We start from the raw sequence: 9476 nt of genomic DNA, 5'->3' as shown, positions 1-9476 counted from the left end.
GCCTAATTGTTATCTGAAACGTTGTTTGTTTTCCCTAAACCGTACAGCCTTACTGTGTGTGAGTGAGTGAGTGAGTGAGTGTGTGTGTGCGTGGGTGTGTGCATGTGTGTGTCTGTGTGTATGTATGTGTGTGTGTGTGTGTGTGTGTGTGCATGTTCATGCGTGTGCGTGTGTGTGTGCGTTTGTGCTTTTATTTCGCTCCTTCAGTCCAGATCCTCCAGCACCAGCTCGTCTCGCTGCTCTCCGCTGCAGAACTCTCTCCTGCCGTCGCTCTGAGCGTTGGGTCCGTCTCGGTTCACAAACACGCGGTTGTGTTTCCACGCTGCGCTGCGTCTGGGCTGCGGCGGCTCGTCCAGCAGACACAAACCCAGTTTAAACGCCGCCTGGAATCCACGCCGGAAGTTCTCGTTGAAGTAGCCGTAAACTATAGGATTGACACTGCTGTTGAAGAAGGCCAGCCAGTGAGCGAAGGGGAAGACATAGACGGCCACCAGATCCAGCTGAGCCGCAGAAAGATTTCCGTAATCCGTCAGCATCATGAGGATCCAGAGCGGAAGCCAGGAGACGGTGAAGAGCAGTGCCACCATCAGGAGCATGTTAACCACGCGCAGCTTCCGCCGGAAGACGGGCGGTTTGACCAGCCTGACCGCGATGCGCGAGTACATGATGACGATGAGCGTGACCGGAGCCAGGTAGATGTGCGAGAAGAGCACGGTGGTGTAGATCTTCCTCATGCTCTGGTCGGGCCAGGCCTCCCAGCAGGTGTAGAGTGGGTGCGTCTCATTGTCCCGGTCCACTGTGAAGAGCTGGGCATCCTGCGAGACGGTCAGCGTGACGGCGGATGGACACATGATGCCCACGGCCAGCGCCCAGATGAAGGCGATGGTGATGATGGCCTGACGCCGCGTCAGCTTCTGCTGGAACGGATAGACGATGCAGCGAAACCTGGAACACAGGAGATCAGATCTAAGCAGGACGTAGTTTGTGGGGGGTAACCCTAACCCCCCCAATAACCAAAACTAGGTACAAACCCCCCCCCCCCCCAATATTTAGTTCGAGTCTCGGGCCGGCAGGAATTGTAGGTGGGGGGAGTGAATGTCCAGCGCTCTCTCCACCCTCAATACCACGACTGAGGTGCCCTTGAGCAAGACACCGAACCCCCAACTGCTCCCCGGGCGCCGCAGCATAAATGCCCACTGCTCCGGGTGTGTGTTCACGGTGTGTGTGTGTTCACTGCTGTGTGTGTGTTCACTGCTGTGTGTGTGTTCACTGCTGTGTGTGTGTTCACTGCTGTGTGTGTGCACGTTGGATGGGTTAAATGCAGAGCACGAATTCCGAGTATGGGTCACTACTTCACCGTATGTCACTTCACTAAATGTGCAGGCTGTTGTTTTTCATAACAAATGCTAAATAGATTATTTGCTATATAGATCATTATTGGCCATAACAAATGCTACAATTAAGAACAATGGTAATTTTTTCAATAAACAAGCTACAGATAATCCAAAATGCAGCGGCTAGAGTTCTTACCAGGTCAAGAAAATATGATCATATTACCCCAATTTTACAGTCTCTGCACTGGCTACCTATTCAGTTCTGTATCATTTACAAAATATTATTACTTGCCTATAAGGCCCTAAATGGTTTAGCTCCTGCGTACCTAACTTGTCTTCTACCACGCTACAATCCAACCCGCTCCCTAAGGTCACAAAACTCTGGACTTTTGGTAGTACCTAGGATAGCAAAGTCCACTAAAGGAGGTAGAGCTTTCTCACATTTGGCTCCCAAACTCTGGAATAGCCTTCCTGATAACGTTCGGGGTTCAGACACACTCTCTCTGTTTAAATCTAGATTAAAGACACATCTCTTTAGCCAAGCATTCACATAATGCATCTTATAATCTTGTACTGCAGTTATATCTGATCAGACGTACATTATTATTATTCTTTAGCTTGGGTTGAACAAATCATTTTTGCTTAGATGGAACAGCAGCTACGCTAATTATGTCTCTATTTGTTTCTCTGTTGATTAACATCCCATGATACAGAAACTTCAGTCTGGATCCAACCCTTAAATGATCTGACACACACCTAACCATCTGCGCCACTGAAGCTGACGATTAGTTTCTGTCTTTTGTAATGTTGACTATCCCAATCGCAGGTTGGTGGGCGGAGTTAATGTAAATAGCTTCTGCCAACAAGGAGGGCTATTTGTACTCAGTGTAAATAGACACTCGATAAAGGAAGGCACACATTTACTGTTTAAATTACACAAAAAGAGGACACCAAAGATGCCAGGACATTATCTGTTATCCATTATCTGCTGTAACCCGAAAACAAAATACAATGCATAATTAAAAATGCAGATAAATAATTCCTTCAAATGAACATTATGATTGTGACTTTTCTTAGCGTGTAGCACACTAACTAACTACTAATACACTGCTCAAAACTATAAATGTTCAGAATGTGTGGCTTTACATGTTTACTGGATTATAAAAAAACAACTTAAATTGTAATCGTTCAAAAAATGTGTACGTTTTCACTAATTCAATGTATTTAAAAATAGTTATTTATATTTTAATATTATAGTATGCATTAATATTATTTTAAGAACAAATCTAAATATATAAAATATATTTTTGATATGATCTGATTTTTTGCGTCATGATGACAATCGCGCAAGAACATCATTTAGCAACAAAACAGAGTTAAAGAGAATATCTCCCTTTGGAGCGTAACCTTGCAAATCTTTTTTAATGCTCAAACGGCAACAATGCACACTAACTAAAGTCAAAAAAGTGAAAAGGCATAATAGGACCCCTAGCACCTCAGGGATTTGACTTCTTCCTTAAAAGCACTGAATTATTGCAATCTTCTGTAGTGCCTAAGAATCAAGCTGATAGATTGATTACAAAAGCTGAGAGCACACTGACTCATGCGGGTCGAGGAGAGCCAGAGGTCCGTTTCAACCTGGCAATTTCTGCTTCTATGTGCAACATACAGACTGTGGGTGACGTGTGCCGTCTCTAAATGACTGCTTTGGTAAATACAGACCTGTGTGATATAACATGTGAAGTGTCTGTCAAATGCTTTCTGTGTGTCATGACAGTTTCTCAGAAGGAAGAACGGCGCTCTCATTGACACCCGCTGTCATCTTCTACTTAATGGTGCTTTTAAGATCTGTTTGGACTTACTTTCTTTTGTGCAACACAAAGGGATTTTTCATGTTCGTCTGTTGTTCTTTTCCAAACAATACAAGCACATTGTAACCACGTCTGTCAACGACCAGACAGAAGCTTTAGAGCAGTTTTCATTTTCTTCTGAAGTCAGTGAGAGCTGAATGTTTTTGCTGAATCAAAAAGTCATGCTTTGTTAAACCACAATTATGAGATTAAAAAAATCGAAACGATGACATTAAAAATAGAACGTTTTGAAAATATTAATGTTTTATTATTATTAAATAAAAAGTCAAAATTATGTTTAAAATGCCAGATTTAAAAGTTAGGTTAAAATGTTAGAATTATGACAAAAAGAGATAATTATGTCATACTAAGTCATACTTTTGACATAAAAGGATGAAGTTATCTTTAAAAATCAACAAAACAAAGTCAAAGTTAGATATTTGAAGAGTAAAAAAATGGAAATTATGAGATTAAATGGTCAAAAATATGACAAAAATACATAATTATGATATAAAAATCTAAAAAAACAATCTGTAGAAATGCCACTATTATTAATAAAAAGTGAAAATTCTTTAAAAGTTTTTTTTTTTTTTAAAGTCAAAATTATGGTATTGAAAAATCTAAATTATGCAAAAAAAAAAAAGAAGAAGAAATTACGGGATTAAAAAGTCAAATGACAACAAGTCATAATTATGAGGAAAAAAGTGAAAATTTTGTCAAAGTTGAAATGACCAAAAAGCACTCAACATAAAATATCACAGTTTTTAAAGTCAAAATGGAAAGTTTAAAAACTGAAACTGAAAAGTCAGTATTATGACAAAAAAGTCTAAATTATGACATACCGATTCATAATTATTAATTTTAAGATAAGTAAAAAATTAAGTCAATAGAAGTCAAACTTATTTATTTATTTGTTTATTTTGGGTGGAAAATGCTAATCTGTTGTCCTTTTCCAAACAATACAAGCACATAGTGAACACGTCTGTCAATTTCCAGAAGCTTAATTAGTTCATACGGTAGCTGAGTGTTTTTTGAGAGAGTCATGCGGGTTTGGAAGCACATGAGGGTGAGTAAATGTTGACAGAAGGATCATTTTTTTGGCTTACTGAAGTCACAGAGTGATTGAGCCGAGCTGGTTTTTACAGCAGCACAGATGAGCTTGGTCATTACTGTGAGTCTCAGCGGGTCACAGACAGCCGTGTGAATGATGTCGGTGTTTGTATTCATGTGAAGTGCAGGAGGGTGAGAGTTATTAACCTTTCCACCGCGATGGCCACCAGCGTGAAGACAGACGCCGAGACTGAAGCTCCCTGGACGAGTCCACTCATTTTACAGATGACCACATCAAACGGCCAGCCTGAGAGAGAGAGGAGAATGCTTACATACAGCTCACAGAAACACAGCGCTGGGATTTCAAAGGGGAAAACAAACAAAAGCACTGTATATATTTGTTTATGAGTGAAGAAACAACTCTTCTTCACTTCATTTGTGATTTCTGTTTCAACAGCAGCTTCCCTAAGTCTAAATAATGGCATGTAGGTTATAATAATGGCATAGAAAGTCATAGTAAAAAGTAGAGCTTATGACATAAGTCAAAATGATCAACAATATTGTATTTCTTAAAAAGCCAAAAGAATTATGTTGAAAAAGTCAAAATGTGTCAAAAAATTCAATTATGACATAAAAAGTTATAATTATAAGATTAAAAAGAGGAAATGATCAAGACGATCAACATAAAATATATTTTTTTAATAAAAAAATCAAATAATATGTTTAAATTATGACAAAAAAAAGTTGAAATTACAAAAATGATTCTTTGAATTTACTACAAATTTTAAGGTAAATGGCTGCAATCAATTTATTTTAGCTACATTTAAATAAATTTAGTTTAATGTTAGTCATCTAAATTTGTTTAAATGTAGCTCAAATAAATTGATTGCAGCCATTTACCTTCAAGTTTTTTTAGTAAATTCAGTGAATCATATATGACATTAAAAATGTGAAATTAGGACATACCACAATAATTCAATAAAAAGTAAAAATTGTGTATTTTTTTTTTAATTATGTAAAAATTATTATATACCAAGTCAAAATTATTGGTTGATTGCTGAATAACCCCAGAGTTAATGGTAAGTCTTGAATTTATGTTATTCTAAAAATCAGTACAAGCTTTATATGTTGCTGTTAAATAATACAATTATTAAAAATACATTTTCATTTGTTTAAAATATCTGATACAGAATAGACATTTGATCCTATATTATTGACCGTTTTAAAACATTTTTAAAAAAATGTATAAAATAAATAAAAATCCTCTATTCTGATTACACTCTTTGAATGCATTCACATGATGTTTTTTTCTTTCGTGCCTAACAATGTTGACATATATTGATGCACAGTGTGGGAAAAACACTTTGTGTGACACTTGAAGAAGCAGGATGCCGCGTCAAAACAATTAAAAATATCATTAAACGTTCAACAGATTGATGTAAATGAATTAGGTTGTAATGATCTGTGGCTCATTGGGTGTTACAGCTGTATTTAACATCCAACAAGTCAACAAATCAGCTGGCATATGGCTGCTTTACACAACACATGGTCTGTATGCAAATGATGGATCTGAGTCAACAGTGTTCTGGTGTTTTTCTCCTGTTTCTTTGACAGTAATGAATGCACAGGAACACAAAGGTAGTGTGTTCGTTATTCAACAGCTGCACAAATCCTGCTGCCTCTAATGCTAGGCTTTTCTTCAGCGCTCGCACTTGCCGATAAATGACCAAAATGTACTGAGAACAACAACAAAGACTCAATAAGCAGCAGAGAAAACTAGAAAAAACTAGTTAATCCTGAAATGCATTTCCACTGCAAAACACAGATGCATTAAAATAAATACATTTTTTTTAAACGTATGAAATAATGTCAAAAAAAATTATAGGCCTATATATAAATATTGTTTTTGTGAAATATCATATTTGATGCATCAGGCTTTTATGTCACAGTCTGATATATAGTGACAATATGATGAAAACACAACTTTAGCGACTCAAACTGAGCCAAAAAAATATGCAATTTGGTGCAGATGCTGATATTTATATGATGTAATTCTGACGCTTGTGATGTAAATCAATGAGATCTTTATAATAGTACAGCAAATACAGTTATTCTGACATTTACTTGATCGAGATTTAACAGCAGAAAGACACATGAAGCACCAGCTGAAGATGAACATTTGTACAATTAGACTAAAAAAGCTTTTACTGGATAAAAAAGTTGTTTAACTGCAAAGTTTTGATCATGCAGAGCACTTAGAGCCTTAGAAATGTGCATATCAAATATTATCCAGTAGGCTTTTAAAGCATGAATCAGACTCATGTTTTGTAATACAGAGTGACGAGTCACATGACATCCACGGCTCAGCTGATTGGCTGTGTGAGTCCTCATTAAGATGGCAGCATTGAGATGCATGCAAACACTAACAGATAAACTCTCTCCAGGGGCCTATACCATGAAGCCAGGTAAGTTTCAGTTTAGTTTGCACCAATCCTGGGTTTTAGGTTCCATGAAAGTGGCTTGGCTTTTAGCTGCCTTCATTGCCATAGTAACGGGGCAGTTTATGTTCTGAGTTACAGATCTCAAACTGAAATTAGACCAATCAGATGTGAGCAAAGTGACACATGTCTGGCACAAAAAAGTCACTCTCCCAGTTTATATTTCTCCAAATTAAAGGTCACTAGTACTAAAAACAATTATCTGGCCAAAACCAAAAATTTAGTTATTTTATATGATTTATATTATTATTAATCCATTACATACAAACAATTTTAGTTTAACAGTTATTATAAATCATTTATTTTAAATGAATGTTAATATATACAGAGCATTTAAAATGCTTTAAAAATGACTACATGTGACCTTACATGTCCGAGACTCTATCGCTGTATATTTCCAGCTATATAAACTAACTTAAGTTTCACTTGTGAATGCACTGATAAAGCAAGATCATTTCTTTTATTTGTCCTCTTTCATGAACAAGTACTTTTTACATTGTAAATGCATTTAAATTCATCATATTCATCAATCTCTTAACCTTTAGCAAAACCTTAAACCAAGGCTCGTGATTGGCTGTTCGCTGGTGATGTCACACGTGCACGTGCTCCACAAACGCAGCATCAAAGCCTGAGCTGACAAAGAAAGTTGATGATCAGCATCATGGTACCAGTAAAGGCAGATTAACTCAAAACTAATCCTGTAACTCTGAATTTGATCATCTACCATCATGGTACAGGCCCCAGGTGCATTAAAGCTGAACATTAACCTGATGCATCTGAAGCACATTACCTGTGATCAGATTGTCCACCAGCGTGATGGGAAGGCATAAGATGCCCACCAGCAGGTCGCTGATGGCCAGGTTGAGTATGAAGATGTTGGTGACGGTTCTCATCTGCCTGTTTTTCAGCACGATGAAGCACACCAGGATGTTTCCCAGCATGCACAGCGAGAAGATGAGCACATAGGCCAGGATAATGACGGAGGCCACGGCGAGGGAATGCTGATAGAACGGTAAGAACGTGAGGTTTCTGCTGTCGTTGAAGAACGTGGTGTGGTTAATACTGATGTTCTCGCTGTAGAAGCTGTTCAGATCCATTGCTGAGAGAGTTTCCAAATCTAAGACTGAGAACAGAGAGATCTTTGCTCAGAAATTACACTTCTTGCAGAAAATTTTTATATTTTTGTCTTGTTTTCCAGCACAAATATCTTACATTTAGGCCTACTGGAGATCCAAAGTACTAAAGTCTTGTTTTCTGAAAAATGCATCAGGATGAAGTGTGTTTTCGCTGAAAACAAGACAAAATATCTGCCTGTGGGGTCAGAAAAATATTGTTTTTCAGATAAAATTTTTGTTTTCCCTTTGAATTAAATAGATTTTTGGGACTCCATTGGCAGATATCTGTTAACCATCAACTCAATGCATTATGATTGATTTTTCAGAAAAAAAGACTTCTGATGTCATTTTGCATCTGAAGTAAATGTGTGTTAATTTAAGAGTGTTTAGGGGTCAAAGACTAAACTTTGACATCAAATTAAATTTACAAAAGTGATTTTATATAGACAGAAAGCATATCAAATGCAAGTAAAGTGTCTACTATAATGTTTCAAATAACTTTTTTGAAAATTAAATGTCAAAATATGGGTGAAATATTTATGCTATTTTACAGATATTTGTGTAAAAATGAAAAAATATACTTATTCTGATCTGAACTTATTAAAGTATATAAAAGAATAAATCAGGATCATACTAAATTTGATATTTTAAATTATTAAAAACTTATTATTTGAATTTTTTGTGGGTGTTTTCTGTAAAACATTCATTTTAGGCTTGCATATCCCTTTTTATACCAGTAATGGAAAACAAGTTTTGTATTTTTTATTCCAGTGGTCAAACTATTTGCAATAACTAACACCACTTTATGTCATGTTTCTGCTGTAATTGCGGCAAAGATTGTGCTGAGTTTAAACATGGTGACATGCATCAAATTAAACTGTGAAGGTCCTTTATTCTTATCAGTCTTTAAATTAGCTGTGATATCTAAAAGTAGCTCGAGCAGCAATTACCTGATCAGACAGAAACTGAAGGCAAATCATTTAAACTGAGATCCAAAGAGTTAAAAGAGCAGTAGTTTAATTTCATGGCAACTGTTTCGTGGGGTATGAGCAGATATGACCTTAATTTCTAGCTTTGGCTGCTGTCACTAAACTCTTATCAAACTCTGATGCGCCTGAAGGCCAGTTATCCCAGCGTTTCATTTTAATATGCTGATGCATAAGCATGGTCCAGCCTCTGTGTTGACCGGTAAGAAGTTAGTTTAACTTTATATCAACATAATGGACAGGCAGCATGGGTGACCTTGAAAAGATGGATTGCATTCTATTCTTAATGACAGAAGGAGTCTACAGAAAGCAGAGCCAAGGCTGTAGGCCAAGGATTTCTAGTTATAAGCAAATTTGCATGCTTTTCCAAACGCGGTTCTGAAACTGTTAAGGTTACACTTAACAAGTTGTATTTTTTATCAAGTGAAATAAATGTTATGAAAATTATATATATAATTTATTTTATATATACTGCATCACCAAGATCATAGTTTCGATTTCTAGGGAATGCATTAACTGAAATAAATGTGAAGCTTCAGTGCAATGTTAGTCATTTTGGATAAAAAGCCTTTGCCTAATTAATTGTAAATATTTTTGTGCTCAGATCCTTTGTGCTAAACATATTTTAGCGTGTAATAGTGTT

The 9476-nt window shown here is 36.8% G+C and overlaps 1 protein-coding gene across 1 annotated transcript; it reads right to left on the bottom strand.

Annotated features, from left to right (window-relative positions):
* Positions 1-203: 203 nt before the first annotated feature.
* LOC306857464 (neuropeptide FF receptor 1-like) lies at positions 204-7829 on the bottom strand (the record flags this gene model as incomplete). The annotated part of the gene is made up of 3 exons (XM_079397420.1): positions 204-945; positions 4442-4541; positions 7523-7829. 3 exons carry the CDS (start codon positions 7827-7829, stop codon positions 204-206), a joined length of 1149 nt encoding a protein of 382 aa, XP_079253546.1.
* Positions 7830-9476: the final 1647 nt, after the last annotated feature.

The sequence above is a fragment of the Barbus barbus genome (assembly GCF_936440315.1).
Source record: "Barbus barbus genome assembly, chromosome: 38".
Lineage (NCBI taxonomy): Eukaryota > Metazoa > Chordata > Actinopteri > Cypriniformes > Cyprinidae > Barbus > Barbus barbus.
This window is presented reverse-complemented; position numbering and strand designations above follow the sequence as displayed.